Source organism: Patagioenas fasciata, chromosome 7, assembly GCF_037038585.1.
Source record: "Patagioenas fasciata isolate bPatFas1 chromosome 7, bPatFas1.hap1, whole genome shotgun sequence".
Classification (NCBI taxonomy): domain Eukaryota; kingdom Metazoa; phylum Chordata; class Aves; order Columbiformes; family Columbidae; genus Patagioenas; species Patagioenas fasciata.
In genome coordinates, this window is record NC_092526.1 from 35,744,272 (window position 1) to 35,771,403 (window position 27,132).

General features: G+C 43.6%; 1 protein-coding gene across 16 annotated transcripts in view; it reads right to left on the reverse strand.

The window, feature by feature from the left end:
* The window catches only part of HDAC4 (histone deacetylase 4), a 230,119-nt gene that overhangs the window by 42,109 nt on the left and 160,878 nt on the right, over window positions 1-27,132 (reverse strand). For 12 of the 16 annotated variants that reach the window (XM_065840566.2, XM_065840567.2, XM_065840568.2 and 9 more), the window contains 6 exons: window positions 26,394-26,510; window positions 25,313-25,511; window positions 21,697-21,926; window positions 13,547-13,804; window positions 11,466-11,652; window positions 4,858-4,991 (listed from right to left, as the gene is read on the reverse strand). In XM_065840566.2, the coding sequence (XP_065696638.1) occupies window positions 4,858-4,991; window positions 11,466-11,652; window positions 13,547-13,804; window positions 21,697-21,926; window positions 25,313-25,511; window positions 26,394-26,510 (1,125 nt within the window). The remainder of the gene's footprint in view (window positions 1-4,857; window positions 4,992-11,465; window positions 11,653-13,546; window positions 13,805-21,696; window positions 21,927-25,312; window positions 25,512-26,393; window positions 26,511-27,132) is intronic. The other 4 variants (XM_071811367.1, XM_071811368.1, XM_071811366.1 and 1 more) reach the window with 1 other exon arrangement.

A 27,132-nucleotide genomic window follows, 5' to 3' on the forward strand; every position in this document is an offset into this window, starting at 1 on the left:
TGCACCACAAGCTTTGGTCTTGTCTCTAACACAGACATCAAGAAAACTAATTTAGTCCCCCAAAAATAAAGCTGGAGAACAAAACATACTCCTCACTCCTGCTTCTAGACACATCATGACTTGTACCTCAGTCTGCAGCTCAGCCTCTCATCCACACTCCTCATTTAAACAGTTCTTCACTTTCTAAGAGTTCTTAAGTCATGATACTCTTACCTTTGAGGCTCCATGTCGCCTATTGAGCTTGCTCACTCCATATTACACCCTCCTCTTGTCTAAAACTGGCTTTTCACCTCAGGGGGTGGCTTCTTAACCCATATGAACTAGTTGGCTCTTAAACCCCACCTGTGAGCCTCTTAGTTTCCACTTTATTCACCCTTTCACACCATAATATTTCAACAGGAGACAGTACAAATTTTCAGAGGCCGCAAGCCAGATCTTATAATAGAATCATAGAATATCCTGAGTTGGAAGGGACGCACAAGGATCATCGAGTCCAACTCCTGTCCCTGCACAGGACAACCCCACAGTTCACACTGTGTGGTTGAGGACGTTGTCCAGTCTCTTCTTGAACACTGTCAGGCTTGGGGTTGTGACACCTCCCTGGGGAGCCTGTTCCAGTGTCCAGCACCTTCTGAGTGAAGAACCTTTTCCTGATGTCAAACCTAAACCTCCCCTGGAACACCTTCCTGCCATTATGGGTTCTGTCATCGGTTGCTAAAGAGAAGAGTTCGGCGCCTGTCCCTCCTGCTCCGCTTGTGAGGAAGCTGTAACCACAATGAGGTCTCAGTCTCCTTCAAGCTGAATAAACCAAGTGACTTTAGCCGCTCCTCATACGGCTTCCTCTCCAAACATTTCACCAGCTTCGTAGCCTCCTCTGGACATTCTCTAGCAGCTTAATATCTTTTTTATCCTGTGGTGCCCAATCTTGTCCCAACTGCTGCCTCAAAAAAGCCACAACGAGCCATGAAAACAGCCATAAGGCTTCTCTCCAGAGACCAACTTCCCAGGTACCACCCCCACCACCTCCTGCATGCCCTCGGTGTTTTGCAATGGGAAACCTTGAGCTCTCTGGAGGCTTCGCTGCCTGGACCCATCCTGCTTTCCTGCCCGATGCTGTGCCAGGAAAGCCACGGACACAGTTCTGCTTCTACAGACCTGGGTCTGGTTTTTACACAACGCAGGATTGCTGCCAAGATGTGCCTGGAGCCTGACCCTGGTTGAGGAACTCATTCTTCCTCACCCTGGTTGAGCAGCTCGGGGACTCTATTCCCTCTGAAAACACAGCAAAACCTATTGATTTCCTCAGGCTCTTGATGAAGGCTGGGAGGAAAACTCTATACCGCGACTGTGGGTATTCGTTTTGGGGACAGAGTCTTTTATTGAGATTGCCTCAATCAGTATAATTGTTGCTTTTAAATTCTGAATGTACACCAGAGTAATTGCTGTATTTCATAAAGCTAACCTAATTAAACAAGCAATATTCTAAACTGCAGCTGTCATTAAGTTTGAACAACTGCTTTCTCTCCAAAGGGTCATCTCCAAACTTGTGTGACTCTGTCAGACACCTATCACACCACAAATCTGGTGCACATTTTCCCCTCAGCTGGATGTAAAACGGCTTTTGAACAACTTTAGCATGTACGTATCTGTTTCACTCCTGAAAAATGAGAGGTGTGTGTGGGGGAAGCAATGTGGCTTTCTTCTGTTCTAAAAATATTTTCGCCCCTTCTGGATCACTTCTGTTGCCTCTGAGAGAAATGGTAGGAACTCAGCACTCGGCAGGTTGTCTAGGAGCCTCTGGGCTGCCTGATGAAAAGTTTTCACTTAGTCCATTTCTGAAATTTCAAAGCAAATATTTGTTTGCATGCATGATAAAAATATTTATCTGCGAGCCCTTTTCTGTCCTGGGCCATGTGTGCAACAGAAACACCAGAAGAAAATTTTCAAGAGACAGACAGTGAGAATTGTTTGAGCTTGCATGAGAAAGCAGAGCTGGGATTTATTTTCAGCGTGCAGTCATGGGGGGAATGAGAGCTGTTAAACTCCTCCTGGAAGAGGACAGGGATCCAGTGGAGCTTCATCTGATCCCACACAGCGCGGATGGGATTGTTTACTACACAGGGCGCCGTGTTTTTAATCTGTGTCGAGCAACTACTTGCAACCAGCAGAATCAAACTATACTCACACCCAGACCACAGCAAAGGACTGTTAAGAAAGGAAGGGGAAGCGTGAGGATAAGGCAATGTCAAAGTTCAAACTGTCCTTTTACAAATATAAGTTGTACGAAATGGATTGAACTACATAATCACAAACAATTTTCACATCGGGCCCTTGGGCTTACTTAGCTGGCTCATAATGTCTGAGGCACAGGACAACAACCCTGCAACAGCGAAGATAAAAATGAGCGTGTACAAATGTGTCTGTCAGCAAGACCAGCTAACGAAAAAATATAGAATGAAACCAGAGCTCAGCAAAAAATTAAGTGTACAGCCTGGCAGATTTCTGAGTGCTAGAATCCAGGTGTTGCTGCTGACTCACTGCAGACTTACTATTAATTCTGAAAATACGGCTGCTATGCAGATGGAGCAGTTATAATCCATTAAAAAATGGTAGATACCTAGCAGGCTGCAGTGGTAGTGTCACCATCCTCATGTAAAGAGCTCCGTTAAAGTTCACGCATCACACACACACTACTCTGGGTGGGGGTAGAGGACTGGCATGGAGCTCTGGCATAAGCAACAGGGATTTGAAAAAGTAATATAATTATTAAAAGTAACAATAATTATTAGGCCAGACTTCAGAATACGTTTTAAATTGATCATATGATGGAGTATGTGCCACAGAATGAAGCTGCCTTTGTGTTAAGTCTACAGCATTCCTTTCCTTGCGGGAAGGAGACAAGTCCATCGTCCAAGGCAATGCCAACAGCTCATGCCCAAGCGAGCAGCAGCGATCACTCCTGTCTATGAAAATGTCCCCTTGCCACGCAAGTATGCCTGATGTGGAGATAATCTTCACTGAAGGAAAACCCTACATTTTCCTTCTCCCCTCTGCCTGCTGATAGACAGGGCCAACCGAGGAGCTTCAGAAAGACTCTGAAGGGAAGTGGCCAAATGGCTTTGCAGCATGGAAAAGAATTACGGGAGTAAAGGACAGCAGAAAACAAATGAGTGGCTCCAGAAAAACAAAACAAAACAAAACAATACAATCAAGAACAGAAGAGTGAAGGGTGGAGGTAGGAAGCAGATGGAGAAACAGGGAAAAGTTGTGCCTGTCAAGTCCATAAGGAAAGTTAAGATGAAGAAGGAAACTTCCCAGGAGTAGGAGATGGTGGGGGTAAAGGAAAGCTAAGTAGAGAGAAAAGCAAGTGCAATTAGAGCTGCTGAAACGGCAGCTCAAACCTTGAAGCCATAAAAAAAGAAAACACTGAAATTAAGGTAGAAAGCTAACACCGTGTATTTATCGTTTCCTGGGAAAAGAAGGGTCAAGATAAGGTTGTATGTCACCAATGGTCAGATGGGAAAGCAGGTGAACATCAAGAGCAACTCCAATTGCGAGAGTAACTGAAAAAAACAACTGAAGGAAAATAACCTGGGATCACACAGTGAAGAACTTCACACATTGGAAAACGTCTGTAACACAAATCTAGGAAGCAAGACAATTAGCCCTGCATGATTTAACTCCTGCTTCTAAGCAGAGGAGTTAGACAGCAGTGGGTGGGGTTTTTTTCTGTTGGTTTGTGTTTTTTGTTGTTTTGTTGGTTTTTGTCCTTTTTTTTCCCCCAAATAGTAATCCCCAAATTAAATTACATGGGCCTCTGTACACAGAAACAGGTTCGAAATTCTTCCTTGCTTTCTTTGGGGAGAAGTAAGTGTAGGATGGGGAACTCTGGCCAACGGCAATGCTGCCACCATGTGGATGTCTCTTCTGGTTGCTCAGAAAATATTTCTAGGTGCTGACGTAGTTTAAACACCCAGTGTGATTCAGTTCCTTCAGGTGCTCAAAGAACTGATGAACACATGCTACCATTAATTTATTACCAGTGCTATTAGTTATTAATAATAATTATTAATCACCATTATTAAGCATTAGTAGTTTTTTTCAGTATCTAGGCTTTTTTCTTAGTTTGCCTTGCTCTTCAACAAGTAGCTCCAATGCAATTAATTTAACCTCTTGTGATGGAGTAGTGCTTAGTTACATGCTCCTACTCTCATTCCTTTCACAGTATCTTCACTATAGGTTGACTGCTACTTATCAAAGAGTATTTAAAAAGTTTTTAAACCACAGAAATACAAACTTATTGCTCCACAGCTTCTGTTGTTATGACTGGAGTGAAAACAAATAAGAGTTACTTTATATCTTGTTCTTATCTTTGACTGCTTTGAAATCCAATGTGTGGTGTGGACTTCAATTTACAGGGAATACAAGTAAAAGTTACAGAAGCAGCTTCACTGCGACATTGGGCAAGAGCGTTCTCCAGCGTTTCACGAAATTCCAAACGGACCTCACAATGCAGTGAAATCAGATTGCTAGAAAAGTACTCCAGACAGAAGCACACTCACATGCATAAGCAGTCATCTAGGAACGGATTAAATTTAGGCCACATATGGCAAAACACTGACAACAGCTGGAGCTATAAAAAAATCTCAAGCCAGAATGCAGTATAAAGTTTGCACATCCAGGTAGCAATCAACAGCCTGAGCTGCAGGTTTGGTACATCTGTGATTGTCCAGACGAAAAATCAGCCCCCCCACCAAATGCTCATAATCCAGCAGTTGAATCAGTTGGACAAATCCAAATTCTCTCTTTGTCCCAGGCCCACCACCTCATCTCCCCCTTCGCTGGTATTTTTATTACCTCACACTTGCCACGGAGACCCGTCTCCTGGAGCCGGGACCAGATGCTCTGGATCCTCCCTGCGTGCTCTGGGTGGCTGTTTGTGTTTCCACAGGTACACTGGTGTTTCAGCATCAAGGTGTCATATACAAGGCCTGCAGCAGAGGTTATAAAATTGCTCTCAGTTAAAAAAAAAAAAAAATTTGCCAACTATATGGAAAAAACAACTTTTTTTTTTTACTATACTACTTCATATTCAACTGCACACTTCTAGACAAATACTGTGTGTCTTACAAGGAGCACAAGAGCTCTATGAAATGAAAATTCAAGATGCTGCTTTAAGACGGTACCAAACCTGCAACAATCCCTTCCTCTGGAAATCCTCAATGGATATGGAAAAGAAATTAGGCACCAAGGTCTCTGCGAGCTGAAGCTGTGAGAGTGACAGAAGGAGGTGACAACTGAAAGCATCCGGGTGAGTCCAGAGGCACCAGTGGAGGAACAAGATCTAGGAGGGGACTGACTTGCAACTTCTCAGCTGGGTACTTTTATAATTGCCACTAAAATGACTCTAGGGGCTTGGGATTTAAAACCAGAAGGAATGTCGTTAGCAGGCAGTATGTTTCATAAAATAGTTTGTGCTGAAGTCTTCTGCATCAACATTATTTGACAACATGCTAATTACGGCTATTAGCACACACTTGGGCATAATTATTCAGCACGATATGTAGGTATTTAGCAGAGTTGTTTCATTTGATCGTGGGAGCCAGGCAGCTAAATCCCCTTGCATTAGGAAGTATTTATGGCACTACAACAGCATAGGAGACTTTGATTCATGCTTCAGAGTTGCCTGGGTACGTTTTTGGAAGGGGAGTTACGATTTCATAGCCAATGTTCCACTGGAAGAAAACAGCAGGTCCTCCACAGCTATGCAGTCCTGGGGACAAAAGACCTTTTTTCACTTACACAAGAGAGATATACTCAAATGTTTAAATCTACTGTTCCCTTCAGCCAGGAGCTCCAGAAAACCGAACAAAAGGGGTTGGATACCTGCCCCTCCACCCCAAGGAATAAGTTTTCTTGCAAGAAATATATGTCTGAAAGCACAGTATAAAGTTGTAAATCAAAAGTCTGATGAGAATCCAAAGCCTCTGAATTATCAGTGAAGGCATGAGCTATTCCCAGATCCCAGTGTTAAGTGTCTGCACTCCAATCGATATCTCTCCTCCGAAATCCCAGACAAGCACACCTATGTTGCGGCAGGCAGCGTGAACGCAGCTCAAGGAACTTCCACATTGCCACTTCCAGTACCAATAAACAGCACAATTTGCAACTGCATGGAGTTCAAAGGGGCTTGTAAGAAACCAGACTCTGAGAACATACACGGACACGTAGCCTGGAGCTGAGCGCTGTGTGTACCCAAGCTTGGCTCCAGTTGCACTCACACCTTTTGACTGAGTGCAGGCATGTTCCATCACCGAAAAATTTGGCTTTCTCCTCTGAGGCAAATCCCAGCACTGACACTTTCAGGTATTCAGCCTTAGGGGAGGTATCTGGCAGTTCCTCGCTTTGCTGCAGGTGAGTGCAAAGGAAAAAGAAGCAAACATACAACCAACAACAAAACCCAAACCACATTCAGTTCTAGGAAGAGAACAGAGCACTGATTAATTGACTGCCTTTGGGTTAGCCAAAGTTCAGTTAAATAAGATCGTGCTGCAAAGCTTTCTAGAGGTCTCCCATGTTTGATTCACAGCATCTGACTTCATTAGCCGCTGGGCACAGGCAAGGACTGTAAATGCCACCTGCAAAGATGCTGCAGCCCAGTGGTAAGGCTGTTCATGAGAACTCCCCAGTTCACTTAAACCAGTGCAAGGTCTGTGGTAACCTCGTTGCAGGTTCATTTATTTTTGAAGGAAATGCATCTTCAGGGGACATTATTAATTTTGACCATGTGTTTGTTACCCAAAAGAATCCCATATAGATGTCCTCCTAGACCATACGTGACTGCACTTGATTTGGTTAAACCATTAATATTAAAAAAAAAAAAAAAGAAAGCAGTTCTGCCTTCTCGGACATCCAGACATAACTACGGGGTCTAAAACTTGGCTTCATAGATTTAAAGCCAAAAGGTGCACAGGTATTCAATGTATATATCCGCACACCAACAGCTAGCCTTGAATTCAAACAAAAAGTAGTACAAGCAGCAAGTCATTAATCAGATCACTGTCCAGGTCAGCAGGAGAGTGCATCAGAGAATTCACTAATGGAAATAGGAGAAGTAAAATCTAGTATAGGAAAGCTATGAATGAGAAGCTACACCCCATTTACAAAGGACACTCCAACCTGGAGATAAATCTGACACTAGTTCAGGCCACACCTTTGTAATGTTGTGGAAAAAACCAAAATCAAGCATTTTCAAGCAGTGTTTTTTTAAGCAGCCTTCTCTTGCTCACCTCCTGGATTCCCAGATGACGCTTAATGCTGTTGCTCTAACAAATCTTTCCATTATTTAGGAACTGGACATAACCTGAGAGTGGATTACACTGATTGCACTGCAAAGCTTGAAGGGGTCTCAGATCACTTAAACAGCGAGTGTGTAAATCTGTGTTGCGAGTTTCTTTTTAAAGGGTGTTTTCCCTAAGTCTTTAACTTTAAATAGTAACTTCTGAAAACTATCAAGATGCAACTCTAGGTACATAGGTAAATCAATGCCTAGCCAGACTAAAAGTCTCTGCCTTCATCTCTATTCTGTACCTGGGTCACCCTAGAAAAATGGTGGGGCAGAAGCTGACAGACACCAAACCAAAGCTAAATGCACATGAAAAACCAGCTTCTTGCTTTTGCCTTGTATTCTTCTGTTCTTCCTTGGTCTTCCTACAGTGCAGCAGATCTGCCAGGTATCTCCCAGGTGTTTTGGAGGAAGTTTGGTGTCGGCTCAGCAGCAGGCAGGGGTGTTTATCAGCTTATCCTACTTGATGAGGGCAAACACGGGCAGCTGTGGGTGAGATACCCAGCCACAGGAACCAGCATCTCCCCATCTGCATCCACAAGGGCTGGAAAGCCACACGTGTTTAAAACACATGCATGCATCTAAAATGAGGTTTGGTAACTGAGCCTATTCAACAAAGGGGTTAAAGAAAAGGTTTTCCAAAAGAGGGTGGTAGGACGCCTACTCGTCTAGCTGTTAGCAGAGACTACAGTGAGGTTTATAGAATTGCACTGATCTACAAAGATTCAATGACCACAGTAGTGTCTCAATGAAGTTATTCTGTACTGTAATCACACATCACTCAACTTTTCTCTTTTTTAAAAACTAAACCACTGAAAAGAAAGGAACTGTTCCAAACTCCTTCCTGTGGTTGGGGACACTCAGATGAAGACACACACACACACACGTACAAAGGAAAGCTTGGCAGTTCAAGCTTAAAATACGAAACTGCATTGGCCATTACAAGTTAAATTAAGTGGTGCTGGAAGCAATACTCTTTAAGACATGAGAACAATCATTTTAAAGGTCAGCACTAAAGCATAACCGACGCGCTTTTCTTGGCAGAACAAACATATGATTTGAGGTTCAGATAATTATATTGCTCTGCACAGGAGAGAATAAATGCCTTCATCAGAAATGAAAAATACTTTAATGCAGAACATCAGAATAATTTGTGGAACCATTTTTACAGGAGATCAGAGACTGGATAATTGGAGCTATGCAAATTAACGGCCTAACCTGAGAAGTCTTATTCAAGTGTGTAGAACAGTGCACGCAGAACCATATTGATTGAAGTCACGGGGCTACTTGTGCTAGCGAGGGCAAGTTCAAGGACTAGCTTTCTTTTATGTGCTAGTAGGAAGGAAAATTAGATGTCATGCTTTGGGACATAAAACTGACTGCCTGAAAAAGTCAGGAAGGGCACTGTTTTCATTTTCATGTGGAGTAATGCACATCATGTTTGAGAGGTGTATTATGTTGTTCTTTCCCTCTACCTTTGAAGTTTCAGGTACTGGTCACTGAGAGAGACAGGAAAATAAATTACACATGAAACCCAGAATTTCCAGCTGTTTGGTCCTAACTCTGTCCAGAGAAAGCATTAGCATTTTCTATATAATATTCCAAACATGAAAGTGATGAACTTGTCTATAGTGATCATGGTTGGCTCCATTAGGTCTGTTGAACAAGGTTTGCTTCTTCCAGCCCTCTCACAAAATGAACACGACAATTCAAATCTTGATTTATCTGAAATGCGAACTGCATGATCATGCTAGAATCTGTCTCCAAAGCAGTCACTTACCAAACAGATGGCTTTTTCCTAGTGAAAAAGAAACCCAACACACTCCAGCACTGCTTGCTTTGAAAAATACCCAAGACTTTCATTTCCTGCCTTTCAAAGAACAGTTCAATCCTAGTGATTAAGCTTTAGTATCCACCTCCAAAAACACAATCTCCAACACACCATGGACAACTTCAAGAAAACATTAGCAATCTAACTCACACACACGTGCTCAACAGCTGAAATCCCTGCCTTTCCTCTCTCTGCTTGCATGCCCATAGAGTAGTAGGCTCTTTCTCCCCTGCCACTGTCAAACAGACAATGACAGTCAATTAAACTAGTCCTTCACCTTTTATGCAAAGTGAAGGACTAGTTAAAGGACTAGTGTAATGGTCTCACATTTAATGCTTTGCCCCTTATTAGTGCCAGTAGATGTCCAACAACACTTTCTCCCTTGACAGTATTCTATTTTGTTTTTCCTCCTCCATTCACCTAGCATAAATGTAGAGAACTGAACGAGATAAAAGGCCTTGGAGTCTTAACATGGAAAAATGTTGCGAAAAGGATATTTAAGAGGTGAAATACATTAAGCATTCTTCATATCATGGCACTGGATAGTGCAGTGCCATATAAAAGCAATGTAATATTCTGCCTCTTATTTTAAGCCACTTATTTTTTTTTTTTAAACCCTGCCTCCAAGGAAAATAAATCATAACATCGCAAAAGTGTATTTTCAGTGCAGCACAGTTCTCAAAATCTGCATTCTCACCATCCCCTGTAATTTTAAATGAAATTTAGAGGCACATATCTGAGTCAAATGTATATCCTCTGGTAGGAAATGTTATTGCATGGTCAATGTCTTGCTCATGATTGACAAGGCAACTTAAATACCGGAGGAGGAGGAGAAGGAGAAGGGAAGAAAGAGAAGGAATGAATAATCTCTCAAAGTAGGGCCAGGCTTCCTTGTTTTTAAAGCACCAAGGTTTGGGTCTAAGTGTATTAGAGGCTCAAGTTTCATCTGCTTTGACCGTGAGCCAGGGGACTACCCTTCTTTGCATCCTTGGCAAAAGCCAAAATCTAGAATAATCTTGCTATAACCGCTTGCTTTAGAAATGCAGCTTTGCTGAAATTTAAGGTTTCAATATTAACAACAAATAGAGACTTAAAGGGTTGATCTGCAAAAATGAGGTAACTGCTTGGGCTTCTACAGAGCTGATCACACATGCTTCCCACCTTGCAGCTAATAGCTGAAGAACAAAGTCATATTTAACATATCACTATTCTTATATTATCAGTGTCTGAAAATAAACCCGATTCACAGTGCTGAGTTTAATGATGCAAAAAGTGTGGGTTACATAAGAATAAATGGATAAGTATAAGAGAAACAAAATAATGAGCTGCTCTTATTTGGGCGTTCTGGATTTTTTCCCCCCCTTCCTTTTCCCAAGGCACACATCACATTGCAAAATGTTCATTCACAAAATAGAGCTTGACATTTGGGGAAGAAGGCGGACTTCAAAATAAGTCCGCCTAATTACCCAAAATAGAACTTGAAAAGTTGCACATAAATTAACTTTCACTTGTTACTAAGGCTACTGAGTATAGACAGAAAAGATTTTGGTGGAAAAAAAAAGTTGGTTTTCAGGATTCAGGAAGAAAAATTACGTTTTGCCTTTAATCTTTGTGGGGAGGTTAACATCTTTTTTGCACTTCTGGTTTTCACTAGACAAATGCAGAACTGTACTCATAATTTTCCTTTGAGATGAAGGCTGAACAGGTAAGAAACACTCTTCAGTCCGTTTGTCTGTTGAGGACAACTTGAAATAACCAATTTAACTCATTTTTCCTAACTGAGGGGCACAGCCTCCTGGGCAGAGATGGTGTTACAGAAGGAGGGGGAGGCAGGCACAGAGCCCAGAGAGGACAACTTAATGGCATGAGATTGTGCAGGGACTGGAGAAGGTGCAGCAAATGCAGACACTGTATTTGGCATGCTGTCCTTTTTCAATAACATTGCCTCTCCCTGCATCTAAATCAGCTTTGTCACAGCACTTGACTCATCTATTTTTTTTTCTTTTTTTGGAGATACGTAATTAAAGTACAGTGCTATGCTTCTATTGATTCTTCCAGGTTATTTTCTGTCTGGACTGTAGGTTGTCTGTCCCTCTGCGGAAGGGACAAGCAGGACAACAGGCTGCAAAACGACTGAATCTCATCCTTGATGAAAGCAGAATGTTACGGAGTCTGCAAACGCAGCTCCCAAACAGGCGGCTTTGCAGGGACAGGGCAGAAAAGCACAAAATAAGACAAAACGGTAACAACAGCTCCACGGCTTCAGCCTCCAGTGCCCCAAAACCTCACCTGTTGTGAACCTTGGCTTAGTGGGTGGCTCCTGTACGGACATCGGGAAGGTGGCCGAGGCGGGCGAGGACTGCGCACGGGACAGGGGCCGATGTCCTCCGAAAGAGACAGGCATGCCGGCTGCCTCCAGCGACGCCTGGTAGTTTCTCAGCTGGTGGATACGTTGCTGCTCCAACAGAAGGGCTTGCTGAAAGGAAGAGAAGCGGGTAGTTGCTAAAAGTGCGTGTGGTGACTTCAGAAGAGGGTTTTTTTTTTTTGAGTTTTGGAAGGTTGCAGGCTTGGATTCTTTTCCCTGATAAATAAGAGCGCATGCATGTGCAGCAAATGAAGATGTGCACATTTCTAGAGCAAAGTCAGGCAAGTGTGGTGTGTTCAAACCACAGCCCTGAAGCCGGTGCAGGCTGGCAGGGTCATTAGCAGAAGGTCCTCGCCTCAGGTCTGGCTACATCTGCCTCCCCCTGTGCCTCTCCACCGCTGCAATGGTGTATTTAACAGTGTGATGCACCAGACGAGGGAACAAGTCCAGCTCAACCAGACCCCAGGCACGAGAAAGGGTTTTCAGCCGCGTCGGCTCTCTGTGCAGCCACACAATCAGCTGGAAAGGCTCTTGTTTAGAAGGAATGGCTGTTCCACCTTGCTACACTGCAACCACAGCCTAACAACCTTCCCATTTACTCTATCTATTCCCTCTCCTCTTCAAGGCAAAACAATTGCAAAGAACATAATATATTTAAGACTCCTCAGATGCATCCACGCATCCAGGACTAGGGTGAGTGGGGCTGTAGTTTCAGAGGAACAGTATCACCATGGTCCATCACTTTGCATCACGTTACATTTAATTATTTATTTACTTAGGCAATGAGGCTCAGATGTGACTGTATAAAATCAAACAAGACTTTGTACGAGCATGGTTGGCACTGGCGTTATCTTTCAAGGCAGCGTTGTTATGAAGATAACACCGCTGAATAAGGAACTGAAAACGTGGCCTCTGAGCAACAACAGCCAGCGACATTCATAGGGGATGCGCAAGTCAGCTCCGCAGGGCTGCGGAGACGGCAGCAAGATGCAAATGACTCCGGGGAGCAACCAACTTGCACCTGATTCACAGACACGGCAACTGCAAACCTGGCACGAGCCCGCTTTCCCTAGCCAAGGGCTGTGGATTTACTCAGAGTTATACCTTGGCATGGCTACAGCAGTCTGCTCTTGGCTGCAGATCCTGTGCGGGGATTACGCACGGCTGTAGGTACCATCAGATCCTGAGTGTTAAGGATGAGCTGAGCGCTGATGCCTTAGGAGAACTGTAACCTTCTCACCTTCGCTAGTGTTACCACAACAGGCAGCTTCTGGGAGACTGCCATGGAATTGGGAAGATTATGCTACACTACATTGTTCTTGGATTTATTACTTGCAATCCACAAGCCTCTGATGTTTACCCTCGAAAGTGAGCACAGCTGCAACCTCTGGGATCTCCAGTTCTGAAGAAGAAAGCCCCTCCAATGAATCTCATCCTTTGTTCCCTTATCCAGCCCTTCTCTGGGGCACTCAATTTATTCTAAAATGTAAAATCCTCCGCTAGTATTTAGCACTTAAAACTGCTAAAACACACTTTGTCTTCTCAAAGAAACAAACAGAAAGTGGTTCAGTGGCTGCAAACACATAGATTGCATTTTGTGCAGGTGATCCAGATTCTCCTCCCTGAGACTTCTGAGTTGAATCACTGAATGTCCTGAGTTGGAAGGACCCACAAGAATCGAGTCCAACTCCTGTCACCGCACAGGACAACCCCACAGTTCACACCGTGTGTCTGAGGATGTTGTCCAGTCTCTCCTTGAACACTGTCAGGCTTGGGGCCGTGACACCTCCCTGGGGAGCCTGTTCCAGTGCTCCAGCACCCACGGTGACTCCTGGGAAGGACAGCACTGATCTTACCTGATCTTACCTGCGGGTTTCTTTATGCAAATCCTCAAGACGTGGTTCCCCCTAGTTTCTCCCCCTTAGAGTAGTATAAGGTGACTACCAAGAACCACATGATTTTCTACAAAGAACTAAGTCCCCAGACCGGTATTTTGCAAGCTCACCTGACGGAAGAGCAGCTCCTGCTCAGCCTGCCTCTGCCCAGCCTCCAGCTCCTGCTGTGGCTCCGCTTCCTCCTCGTCGCTCTCGATGGGTTCTTGCTTCACTTGCACCACGTTGGCCAGCCCTGGGGCCTCCTTTTGGCTCGCAACTCTGTCGCTGTATGGCTCCTCCAAAAGGGCTTGGTGTTCCCGTAACTCTTCTTCTGTCTCCTCAGGGTGGCTTTCATGCTGGCGAGCTGGTTCGTTGGGTTTTGATATAATCTGAAAACAACGCAGAGGTTAACCGATAAATAAAATGTAACTCATCACAAGTAAAGTTCACTGTGTTCTCCCCAAAGAACCAGCTTCATGAGCAGTGCAATTACGAATTATAGCTTTTATCTTATAAACTAGGTCCAAAACAACCACTCAAGGGAAAGGTCAAGTCAACCTTAGCATTAAGCACCATGAAATCCTGTGTCCTAAGTAATGACTGACTCTTCATTTTGCACTTGATTTTCCCTCTGAAGAAGTAAGAGCCTTTTGTGCCTACACACCTACGGATGTTCCTCCATTCACAAGCCCGCAGAGGAGAAACACAACAACCATCAATACATTTGGCAATTACGTTCTGATAAAAAGAGAGACACAAGCCCTTTGCTTACCCAGCTTGTTCTTGAATCACCCTCTCAATTTTATCTGTAAAGTGAGAAGCTGTGATAAAGATTTCTCCAAAACTTGCACTCTTATGAAGTTAGTTAAGAGGAAACTGAGGACACTCAACTTACAGCACCTATACAGAAGCAAACTGCAAGAAGAGCATCCTTCTGATGAGACCACTCTAACTAGAGATAGTGAACTTCTCTGAAAGCGGCTGCTAAAACGAAGGAAACAATATAATTTTCACTGTAATTCACACAGGCTCAGACTTTCTGAAAGTTCATTGGCAAGATAAAATTCACAGCTCTCCATTTCAGACTGCTTATGATTTTTATTTGGAACAAAAAAAAAAAATGCAAACTGTTTTCTTATCCAGCATAGGTAAATAAATCTATTTCCTTTCCTTAAAAGAGCTCAGGCTGTACCCGTTTCATAGGCTTATAAAGAAACTGCTGAACTTTGAAAGTTGTCATGGCAGAGCTTTATTAAGGATTAGGTCATTGGTATGAAAAGCAATATTGATTTTAAATCTAATAAAGCTAAATCAAAACACAGTTATTGAACACATGCAAAAGGAGCGACTACTTGTAAGTAACTTGCTCTTTGAAGAACAGTGGCTCCAACCTGAAATTAAGCCTTTTTCCCTAAATGTAGGAAGAGAGGCTCTGCCATGTAACTTAAGCAAACCTATACAAAGCAGATTTAGGCAAAGATAATATAGAGGATTAATTGCCTGCAAGTATCAGAGCAGGGACAGCAAGAGGTTGCTCATAACTATAGCAGAAGATCTCAAGTAACTCAGGCTCAAAGCTTTCAAAAATGGAGTGCTACCAGGACACAGGGCCAAAGCTTTCCAGGACTTTGTGGATTACTAAACAGGGAACAAGCAGTTCCTTTGTCAATGGGCTGGCCAAGCTGGTAGTCAGAGCTTTAAACTAGAAACAACAGGTGAGGGAGTGTCCATCCTTGGAGATATTCACACCCAACTGCATAAGGTCCGGGGCAACCCGCTTTGGCTGCCCATGCTTGAGCAGGGATATTGGACTAAATGATTTCATGAGGTTCCTGCTAACCTAAAAGATTCAGTTATCAAGACTTCTCAAGGATTTTTGTAAGGTTCCTCTCCACCCTCCGCGATCTCCTCAGTTTCATTACGTGTAATACACATTGGATAACTAAATCACGTTAAGCTAAAGGTAGCTCTCCCATATATTTTCTTTAAGCTCTCTTAGGCTTGATTAATATAATCTGTTTTAAAGATAATTAAATCATCATAAACCATCTTCTGCTACTTTTTTTTCCCCCTGCTTGAATCGAAGGCCTCAAGCTTTGAACTTAATACCTTTTGAACTTACGAACCAGACAAGGTAATTGCTGGGAAAATAACTTACAATGTCATTGTCAAATCTAATGGAAATGAGAAGCAGTGTAATTCCCTAGAAGTTTTAAATTATTCAAACTCCATAAAAAGGTAAGAATTAAATGGAAAACACATGTGTAAAACGCTACAATGAAGGTTGAAAGATCAAGTGGTCAATGACAAGGACATTTCAAACATCCAGTTTGCTCTCCTAATATAATGTGAATCTCTTGGTATGTCATTTGTTCTAGCTGCTGCAACCCTATTTTTCCTAAAGGAGAATTTTGCAAAGAAAGCACTTTGTTATGAACATATTCTATATAATACATGAGTATGTGCAGCCCAGGCCCACTAAAATTCCTTAAAAATCTTTATTTTTTTTTAATTTTATGAACATGTGCTCACATAATTTAAGAAAGTCTAAGGTAATTGAAGTGCAAGGGAATAAATAAAAAGTTAAGATAGCACTGAAAAGTCCTACAAATGTATCTGAAATAATAAACAATTAAACAATCCACCATAAATAACTTGTCCTTCCCTTAATTAGCTCTCTTGCATCCTTTGCAAGGAGGTTACTCCTCTATTTTCAAACACAATTGCCTTTGGCTATCATGGATTGCCACCATAAAACATTGTTAAAGATGCTGCCTCTCCAACCATTTCAGCCATCTATTTCAGTACAGAAGAAACTATAGATCTCTAGTCGCAAGCGCTTTTAGGAGACTCGATACAGCTGGAGAGATTTCTTATCTACATCTCTGAAATACAAAGAACAGAAAGAAAAAATAATCATAGCACCGTCAGGTCACGATACAAGGGGAAAAAAATCCATCATTTTTTCTGTGGAATGCTTCATAAGGAAAAGAGGCTGCATTATTTCTTTGCTAATAAAATGTCATGTCAGGTGGACTCTGGTACATTTACCAGATATGACATATCTACTGCTCCATGATACCTCCGAAGACATAGCGAAACCAGCTAGAAACGTCTGCTTACTCATCACAGACTAATTAAGAGTCCCCAGTAGAAAAATGCTTGAGAAACTCCTAGAATAACTATCACTCAGCCCAAAAACATCCTGGGATGGCCAAAAAAAGTGTCAGTCTTGAGTCAGTGATGTGGTTGGGAAGTGAGAGGTGACAGTGTGGAGTGGGTACGTTGGTTGAGATGCTCAGGAGACAGAAAAACACCAGCAGAGAGGTGTAAGGCAAGAGAGGATCTGCAGGGAGCGGACATGTGGACAAGCGCTCAGAGAATAACACATATTGCTGGGAACTTGCATTAATTACTCAGAAATGATAACACAAGCCTTGCTCTTTTAGCTATCGATACGACTCTTCCCACATGAGGTATCCCTTGGTTTCTAATTTTTAACTTTTGTAGACTGGACCCAGCTGTCATGAATCAAAGAGGGACCACTTGGAGGGGAAAAGGAGGGGGAGCAAGAAGAGATCACCCTGGTACCAGCAGGAGCTGTTTCCTTTCCACTGCCTCACATATCATTGGAGTTACGGGTTTGACTTTATCAGGTGCACATCTACATATCGCCAGACCTGCAGCAACAGATGCCCCGCGGAACAACAGCTCCTGCCAAAACCATCAAACGGCATCTACACAGTAAAAGGTGCCACAATGCACAAGGACACAAATGCCAAGTGTCTCACGCCCTGCTGAACAGCATTTCGCATTCAGCGGACTGAGACACTCGAGGTTTTCCGGAGATCTTTTTCAATACTTGTTATATCCAAAGTTATGTCTGGGTGTCTCTAAAACAGACTTCCTTTGAACCGTTCAAAGGGTTAACAGCCCTACCCGAATGCTGTGCAATACAACCTCATACGCTGTATCTTTTTAATATTACAAATTAAACTTTCCATATGAAAAGCTACTCCAGGAGTCACTTGAGGCTAAACAGTTAATGCTTTCCAGAAAATAAAAAATAAAAATCAGGAAATAGCAAGGTTAAACTCTAGGTGTTAATAAAAATGTATCCACCCAATGCTGCCGTACCAGAGAAGTTGAGGCACTGTAGGCTGGTATATATACGTTGCCATACATATGCCACAGCAGGAGAAACACCTCACTTTCCAGAGTGTGCTAAAAATGGAGTTTACTCATAAGAACCATAATTAGACCACAGAAGCTGAGTGTTAATCTGCTTAACAGTACAATTCAGGAATAAAATTGAGATTATCTGTTCTAGGAAGGTTTTGTGAATTATACATGCAGGGGACTGAAGCCAAAACACTCATCTTCACTACAGAAAGGTAAAAAGTTGAGCTTTCTGGCACAGAATTTACAGAAATCTCGCTTGCATATTTCTCTTTACAAAGAGAATTGCTGCTTCAAGATGTATCATGCTGAAAAGCTATCACCTGTAACTCAAAATTCCTGGAGCCGGCTCAGAGAAACGCGGTCTGACTTTACCTGTTTGTTGTCACCACAAGAATACCTCCCCAAACGCCACAGGGCATGTCACAACTCCTCTCATACACAAAAGACTACAGTTTGCATCTTAAGAGACTGAAGTCTGCAGAGAAACTGTAATTGCTGAAGATGAAACAATGTTGGGATTGCTGCATATATTTATTGTATGGCAAAAAAAATCCCCTTCACCCAGCAGAGCTCCTCTGAAAAACAACTCCTGGTCCGTTCTCCTGTGCACCTGTGTTAATGTATAGCTTGTGTTTTCAGGACTGTTTAGTATTTACTCTTTTAGGGTACATACCTCATTCAGATCAAAGGTTGCACAGAGCTCAATTAACGTGAAGTGGTCCGGTATCTTATCCAGAATCTTATCTGATGTCTCAAACCCTGGTTCTCAGGATTAAGAGCTGGTGATTTCTACACGAGGTTTTGCAGTGTGATCACTAGAGCACGAGTGCTCTGCAAACATTAGTATGTCTGTGTTCACAATGACTCGACAGCAGGCAGGGAGCAGCTCAATGCCATCAAACGCTCAGCCGAGACAGAGATCAGGAAACGCCACTGGATGGGGGTTTCAATATGATACGTCTGATTTTAAGATGATGTGTTTTAGACATGCGAGCAACACCTCTGCAGCTTGCAGCCCCATTTCCCAGTCCTGAAAATGGCCTGGAGAAGCGGAGCGTGCTGCTACTGTCCCATCCGCCCCGTGGGACACGACAGACAGGAGAAAGACAATTCCTTGCCATGGCATCAAGCTGTCTTAGCCCTAAGGTCCCTTCTTTCCCTCTCCCACCCGCTCCTTACGTGTCTTCTGATTTCTGCAGCAAACAAGGCAGCACGCCACCGGAGAGCAGCCTCGCTCTTACCCTTCTCTGTACTACACTACACTGTGAGTTCTTGGAAAAGAGGTACCACTTGGTTATCAAAAACTGGACCAAAAAGATGTGAAAGAAAATAAAAAGTGAGCAAGAGTTGCATGGGTAACTTGACATTTCCCACGTCCTAGCTTAAGTGCTCAGTGTGGCACTTTGATAATGCACTTTTCTTTCATGCATGTCTCTTCTGTCCCCAGTTTTGGGGGTCTGAATGCAAATGTCACCACGAGGTGATAACAAGAACACTGGATAAGCAGGGCTGGGACCCCCATTTCCAGCTGGCTCTGGGCAGGATGAACCATGCGCTTTGCTACACTCAAGCAATCCCCAATTTGCTGCAGACAGTGGCAGACCACAGACTTCAGAGCCTGTGCTGGTAGGGATCACACCCTGGGGAACACATTCCCCTCCGGTCACCCCAAGGAGCCCTGTCCCACCCAACCCATCCCTCTGCTCTCTCCTTCCCTACCCAGACACTCACCCTGTCCTCGCTTGTCCGAATCCAAGCTACTGCCCCAAAGCCCTGGGTACCACAGCTTAAATCCCCCCAGATGATTATTATTCTTATTTTTAATCAGGAGCAAAACAACATATTTTTCCTAAGTTGCCTTCTTGGAAACAGCAAGACGCGTTTTGGCTGTAATCTTCTCAAAAATTTCATCTGATGTAGACACCTAACAGGGAAAGTTTAAGGCCAAAATCTTACAGTTTGGGAAAATCACAAGCAATTGAAAACAGCCTCCTATTATTTACAGGAAATCCATAATAATTAAGTAATAATTTAATGCTAATAATTAAAAGGCAGCAATCCATTACATTATTTTTAGTTGTGTCCTTACTCTCCTACACACAAGGGTCTTAAAATATCTATGCGTCTGGGAAAAGTCTTTTTCCATGTCAGCACTTGGATGCTATCCCATGGGATAAATTTGCCACACGCACACAGTGCCTAGTACCGAAACCATTTTAACTCATGACTTATATAAATCAAACACAGGGAAATCAGTTTAATTACACTCCCCGCCCCCCCCCAACTCCCCGCTTGCTTCTGCTATGGATGCGATAGATCACGGGTCGAACAAAGCTGAGATTCAGAGCGCTGCGGGAGGACTCGCTCACAGACGCTCTCCAGCTCCTGGGAGGTCCGAGCGAAAGTCTGAATGAGTTCAGTGGGTACGTCACGGCGAGGTCTTTGGATGCTCGCAAGCGCTGGCAACGGGAAAGCCTGAAAAAACCTCAAACAAACAAACCGCCGAGCTGACGTTTATTTCTGAACAAAGAAACCCTACCTAGCGCCCCGTGCCCCGACGATCTTGGTCACGAAGAGTGTTTGGAGCGGGGGGTGAGGGACATTTCCATGGCAGCAGCAGCAGGTCCCCACCACCCTGGTGTGCGGGGCTGAACGAGGTCCAGGGCTGGCACGGGCGCTGCGTGGTGGCAGCAATCCAGAAGTACATGATTGACGTCAGTAACTTGTGTAATCATCCTGCTTTAGCTCGGGTCTATAAACAAAGTTTTAGGGGGGTTGTGTGGTGGGTTTTTTTTTTTTCTTTTTTAAATCCAGCTTTTGGTAGTTGTATTTTCTCATAGGACTGGAACGGTGAAAATATTTGGAGAAATCTCCACCATAAATTAAACTGAAGGGTTTGCCTGCCACCAAACTTGAAGCCTACTGCTGGATTTGCCTGGTTCTTAAACAAAGCCACCACTGGAACTCCTTGAGAAAATCTTTAGAAAGCTTCAAAACACTACAAATCTGAGTCAGAAAAATATCACACTGATTACAATCGACTTTCCCCCTCCCCAACAATCTTTTGATGTGGCAAGTCTAGCAACAGACTGTGCCTTTGGAAATCCTGGGAGAAAACCTCAGATGGGATAAAACATCACAGCTCCATCCAAACCACTTGTGATCAGACCTGTTGCATTTAAAAGGCAATTTTTACCTTCCCATAGGCTAAAAGATCAGGATAGATTTTTGTCTATTTTAATGTATACTCAACGCAATCATCTCAAAGCAGCTTTGTTTCAGCTTCTTTGTAATACTGGGATGCCCAGACAGATGATTTTGGCTACACAGCAATGGCAAAATCTGTGTGCTGATGAATGGTGCCTTGCAACGTTCAACCTGATGTTCTCCAAGAGATTTACAGAAAGCGAGATAATAAACACAGTGCTTGCTTTCCTCAAAGCAATTTTCGAATCACATCTAATTAATCTTCAAAACAACCTCTGCAGGATGCACAGCAGTACCTTCCTCATTTTCAGAAGAAATGGATAGGACACTGCAACACTTTACACCAGGCCACGGTTTAGAGAATCTGGAGATGGGAACAGCTTTTCTCTTTCCAAAGGTAATTCCAGTGAAAAATGCTTCAGTAAATGCGAATATCTCTACTTTCAATTATTTTCTGGCGTTGTCATGCCTGAAATCCCTTGCCTTTTTTCCCCTCAAATCCATATTACTGCTCCTTCTCCCTTTCAAAATGAATATACACACAGTAGATATTTTCCCCACATTCCTTGACAGCATTTTATACCTTCTGCTACAAAACTGACAGAAGATTCTGATGCGGACGAACGGCAGCAAATAACAACTTTAAAAAGTATTACTGGAAAGCCAGAAGTTCGAACTCTACTGTCTTGCCGCTTTCTGCAACAGAAGTATTGATCCTCACCTTGGTGATGTATTTCTCAAAATAATGAAAAAGAGGTTCAAGGATGAAGGCCAGTTGGTTATGGAGGCAGAGACTACATACATTACTGCCCAAAAACCTCTGTAATAGTGTTGGCTAAGGTCGGTATCGGTGCTGCACAGGGAAGAAGGACTTTAAAAGCGTCGTGCCTACCTTGTTGATGTGCAGTTGCTGCTGCTGGAATTGCTGTTTGTGTTTCTCCAAGAACTGCTGGTGCTGCTGCTGGATCACTAACTGCTGGAGGGCCTGGGCGTTCTGGGGAAGGGGAGCAGACTGCGTGCGCCCCAGCGGGCGATGCTGCCGGAGTTTGTGTATTGAAGGGGAGACCCGTTCTCCACCAACCAGAGACTGTGCATGGAGGGGCAGTCCTGAAAGATACCAGTCTGAAGATAATATGGAGGAAAAAAAAACAGCAGAGAAGAAAAAAAGGAAGAAAAAAGGAAGGGAGAAAATGGCTGTTGAGTAATGCTGATGGTGACAATGATATATAATGTTAAAACCAGCCACCTCGCCATTTACAGCTGAAGCATCCTTAAAAGAGAACAGATAACAATTAATTACCATTGGATGGACTAACACTTTGCTCTCTTTTGAATTACTTACCTGTTTAGTCAGAGACCCTAGGGAAATGTTTCCTTTCTTAAAATCAGCAATACCTTATGGACCTTCCCATCACTTGGTGGGTGACATAAATTAAGATCACCGCAGTAGTTTGCAGAAGTTCAGATCTTACAGCTTGCCTTGGTAATGGGAGTAATCCCACGTTCATTTCTAGGAAAGTACCAACCCAAGTTTCCACTCCGCAACATTCAGCAATTACACCTTACAGGGGGCTCACTGGATGGGCTGAAGGATGATGGACACTGATGAAGATGTTTCCCACTCTAGATCATGTAGGGAAGCATGTCTGCCCTTGGTTGTGCTACACCTTGTCCCCTAGAAATGAGTAGGGATGAAAATTTCCACGTGATAAACCCCTGACTACATTTATGTTGGAAAAAGGCACTCCCTTGAAGCATTTGAGGAATATGGGAGCCATCAGTCTTCGTTATTTCTACAGAAAGAAAGGTACGAGGCCACGATGACAAATACCTAGAATTGTTTCCATCACTGTCCTGTGTATACATGCTAGTAATGCAATGAAAACATAGGGTTATTTTGGGATAACTTGTGTTACTCACATGCCCTTGGCAATTTAGGTGCCTCTGATGACTACCATGTGAAATACCCGTCTGAGCTCCGGTAAGGGCATGTCTTTAGGAAGAGCCTGTCTCTTAGCTGTTCTTGGGGTAAGCCAGTTCTTGCTCTGCTCTCTGAAAACACACCTACACATACCTCATAGACAGCTGGGACATGCAGACATGCTCAACACAAAGCCAAACCCAAGAGTTAAAAGTCAAGGATACACCTTTACTTTTGCTCGTTACACCTGGGGATAGAAAGGCATCACTGGTGTCTCCCTTATGTAGATACAGTTGCACACACTTTTAGGAAAAAAGCACTCTTTTGTTTTACCTCATTGTATAAAAAAAGCTACAGACTGTGCAAGTGGTCAGTAACATTCAGAAATACTGCGCAGTCCAAGGGTCAGAGAAGTTGTATCTTCTCTTTCTTCAGTCTTTGGTTGAGAAGAGGGAGAAACTGCCCAGAAATCTACAGCCCGTTGAATACAGCAGTTTAGAAACACCTTGACATTTCGGTCCCAAGACTTTACCTCTTTTTTCCCAGTGATTCACAGAACTGCCCTACGTGGAAGAATCTGACTAATTTAAAAGCTTCTCTCTTTGTGGAAAAATTGTCTGAGTTTCTTCCACCCTTTGCTTTTCTGTAAATAAACAAGTAAAACGGTATCTTACTTTATAGATGTCTGTGTGTGTGTGTGTGTATATATATACACACACATGCACACATGTCTCTGCATGTATGAATATATGAATAATTTGGAAATATGTGGTCCATCTCTGTTATGGCACAAGCTCCTCTTCCCAAAAGTTCAAATTAAACAGCAGAGGAACGGATCCTACACAGTTGGCATAGGACACCTTGGAACACTATCTTCCTCCAAGTGAATCATCAAGGTCCCCCTGTGAGAAAGCTTTCCAGGGAAATGTCTTGTTCCTACTCAGAACATATGTGTCAATGTGAAGGATGTTACCCAGAGTAACCTGTCACAACAGGATCGGCAGACCTAAGGAATTCTGCTCTAGTTTCCTCAAACCTCCACACCTACCTTCCTGCACAGAAAGAGCACGCCATCGTGCCAGATCATTTTGCAGCTGTCAGGAGAGTATCTCCAGAGCTGAAGGCTACCAGCAGAATAAACAAAACTCCACTTTGCTTCCAAGGAAGTTAGAAGTACTAACTGTAGTTTGGCAGCCAGTCCACTTAGGGCTTTTGAGACCACGTGTTAGCTTGCTCCCTTTCAGTTGCTGCATCTGGAACGTGTGTTTCTTCTTGTTGCTCTGTTGCATTGTGAATATTTCTCCTAAGTGTTGGTTTATAACATGTTGTACTCACTCTGCAAACACCGCACCAGCAGGTGGACTAGAAGGAATACACTTGGAAGCAAATATGGTACGCTGTACACAGAGGAAAGCTTTGAGAGAGGTCGAATAGGAAACAGAACGGCACTTCTTCCAACGTGTGCTTTAAAAGCCATCATGAACAGAGAAGAAAGTTTTGGTGATAGGCTAAGAGGAAAAGTCTTCTCCAATGGCTCTTCATCAACAGACCTTGGGCAAAGGGCAAGCAGTGCAGAGCCATGTCACGACTCCAGGTAACCTTGTCATGCCACAGCAACCATGGCAGAAGGAGACAACAGAAAACTACAAAAAGGTTCAAGGAACCCACATACACCATTTCATGGATCCGAGAGTGCTGGCTAAACACTGAACTTCCGTGCTTCAGCTTCCCCACATGTACATGCTTATAAGCTTTCCACAACCCCACGTATATTCCTGGGATTTGAATGTAAAATCAGACACGAGCCAAACCAGTGAGCAGTGCTGTAATGCTTCAGTGATGGACAACTCTCAAGAGTTTCCATTAGAAATGGAATGAAAGAAATAAAAATCAACATGTCTACAACTCATGCAGAACATCTTTTGTCCCAACATTATATGCTGCGAAACAGAAATGCATCCTACTGGGGATTATTGCTTTGAATCAACCCTATTTATAGAAATACGCCTTCCCACAGGTATTTAATTCCGAAAATATGACACATGGAGTGATTCAAAGCAATTAACATACTGCAAATGTAACATATACAAACAAATACAATCTGTTTGGATGCTGTTGATTTTGCCACGTTTTTGCCATTTATAATAATGATGCAAAGCAAGTATTTTAATCTGAGATCGTGTAAATGCATGCCTTTCATCTACAGAACAGAAATCATCCGTGATAAACAGGAAGGGTAATCACAAGACACATTTTTGTCTCCACTTTAGATTAAAGCGGTTAGAACTCTACAAACTTATGCTTTATTACGAAGTAAATACTACTTCTTTTGATTCTGCCGAAATGACAAGGCAGCTCCCCGCTTCCTCTGGATGAGATGGGCAACCTCTGATTTTGAAAATGTTGCCACTATCCAACATATCGACAAACACATCCTGAGGATTATATATTATACCTATAGAACGTAGAGAGGATACAGTATCTCTTTTGCACAAGAGACAGATTTTACAAAAAGCCATAACAGATGTCACTTGCTCTCCTTCCACAGCTGGGACTGAGTCTTGCACATTATGTACAGAGCGCTCACCTGTGACTAAGGGCGTTTGTGCAGTTGGCTGTTCCAGTAAGACCATGTGTTGCAGAAGAGGGTTATGTGCAGTTCCCCCATCTCTTTCCAACGTTGTAGTGCTCAAGTAAGGAGTGAGGTGAGTGCCAGGAAACAAAGAGATCCGCTGCTGTAAGGTTGGGATAGTCAGTCTCTCTGCATCCTGCTGTGCTGATCCTCCCTGCAAATGCACAATTGACAGCAGGGTGGGTTATGAGTAGCAGGAGCAACATTTCACAGAATGTTGGGGTTGGAAAGGACCTCGAAAGCTCATCCAGTCCAATCCCCCCACCGGAGCAGGAACGTCCAGATGAAGTCACACAGGAAGGTGTCCAGGCGGGTTTGAACGTCTGCAGAGAAGGAGACTCCACAGCTCCCCTGGGCAGCCTGGGCCAGGCTCTGGCACCCTCACTGGGAAGAAGTTTCTTCTCCTATTTAAGTGGAACCTCTTGTGTTCCATTTTGAACCCATTATCCCTTGTCTTTCCATTGGTTGTCATTGAGAAGAGCCTGGCTCCATCCTCCTGACACTCACCCTTTATATATTTGTAAACATTAATGAGGTCACCCCTCAGTCTCCTCCAAACTCCAGAGCCCCAGCTCCCTCAGCCTTTCCTCACACAGGAGATGCTCCACTCCCTTCAGCATCTTGGTGGCTGCACTGGACTCTCTCCAGCAGTTCCCTGTCCTTCTGGAACTGAGGGGCCCAGAACTGGACACAATATTCCAGATGTGACCTCACCAGGGCAGAGTAGAGGGGCAGGACAACCTCTCTCAACCCCCTTTCTAATCCACCCCAGGTACCACTGGTCTCCCTGGACAAAAGAGCCCAGTGCTGGCTCATGGTCATCCTGCTGTCCCCCAGGACCCCCAGGTCCCTTTCCCCTATGCTGCTCTCTAATAGGTCATTCCCCAACTTATACTGGATCCTGGGGTTGTTCCTGCCCAGATGACAGACTCTACACTTCCCCTTGTTACATTTCATTAAATTTTTCCCTGCCCAACTCTCCAGCCTGTCCAGGTCTCACTGGATGGCAGCACAGGCTGCATCCCCCATCACTTACGCTGGAAGGGCCAGTTGCAGGTAGTCCTAGCGTGATGTTGGGCAAAGACGGAGACGTGTAGAGTGGAAGCTGCGTTACTGAGCCCTCACGATTCACAAGTCTGTGAGCCAGGCTGGTCTGCAAACAAAATCAAGGACATTGTCCTGGTGAGAGAGCAGCCACAGATCAAACCGAAGACACAACACACTTGCTGTGAAGACACACCAGAAACGTATAGAGTGCGTAACTTCGCTGCTGTTGTTAGAAATACTGAATGGGCGAGCTAAGCTGTGCTTTAGATCCAGTCTAAATAGGCACAGGCCAGGTGCTTGCCCTGAACCCTGCGGCTGTGTCTGCACAAGGGTGATGAGACCAGGATAACCAACGCAGGAACGATCTCGCTCTGCAGCTGACACCAGCATTACTGCCCCACAGAGAGGCTTTTCCCAGATTATTTGATCTTCCTGGGAGACCAGCGATGGTCCCTGCGTCCCCACCGGTACTCCGCTCCATGCAGCACCACCGCAAAAAGCTTTTGCAAACAAGATTTAACAGCCTACTTGTCCATCTCGAGTACGTGCCCTTTTAAAGCTAAAAAACAGATTACTTAAAAAAAAAAAAATGGCATTACAATGGTTGTTGTTCTCTTTAGCAAATCACAGACAATTTATGCTATTTGCTAGTGTGCTTTAGCTTAAATCAGACTTCAAAATTTCATCAAAAAGCCTTAAAGTTGCATTTATGTAGCTATTTCCTCATT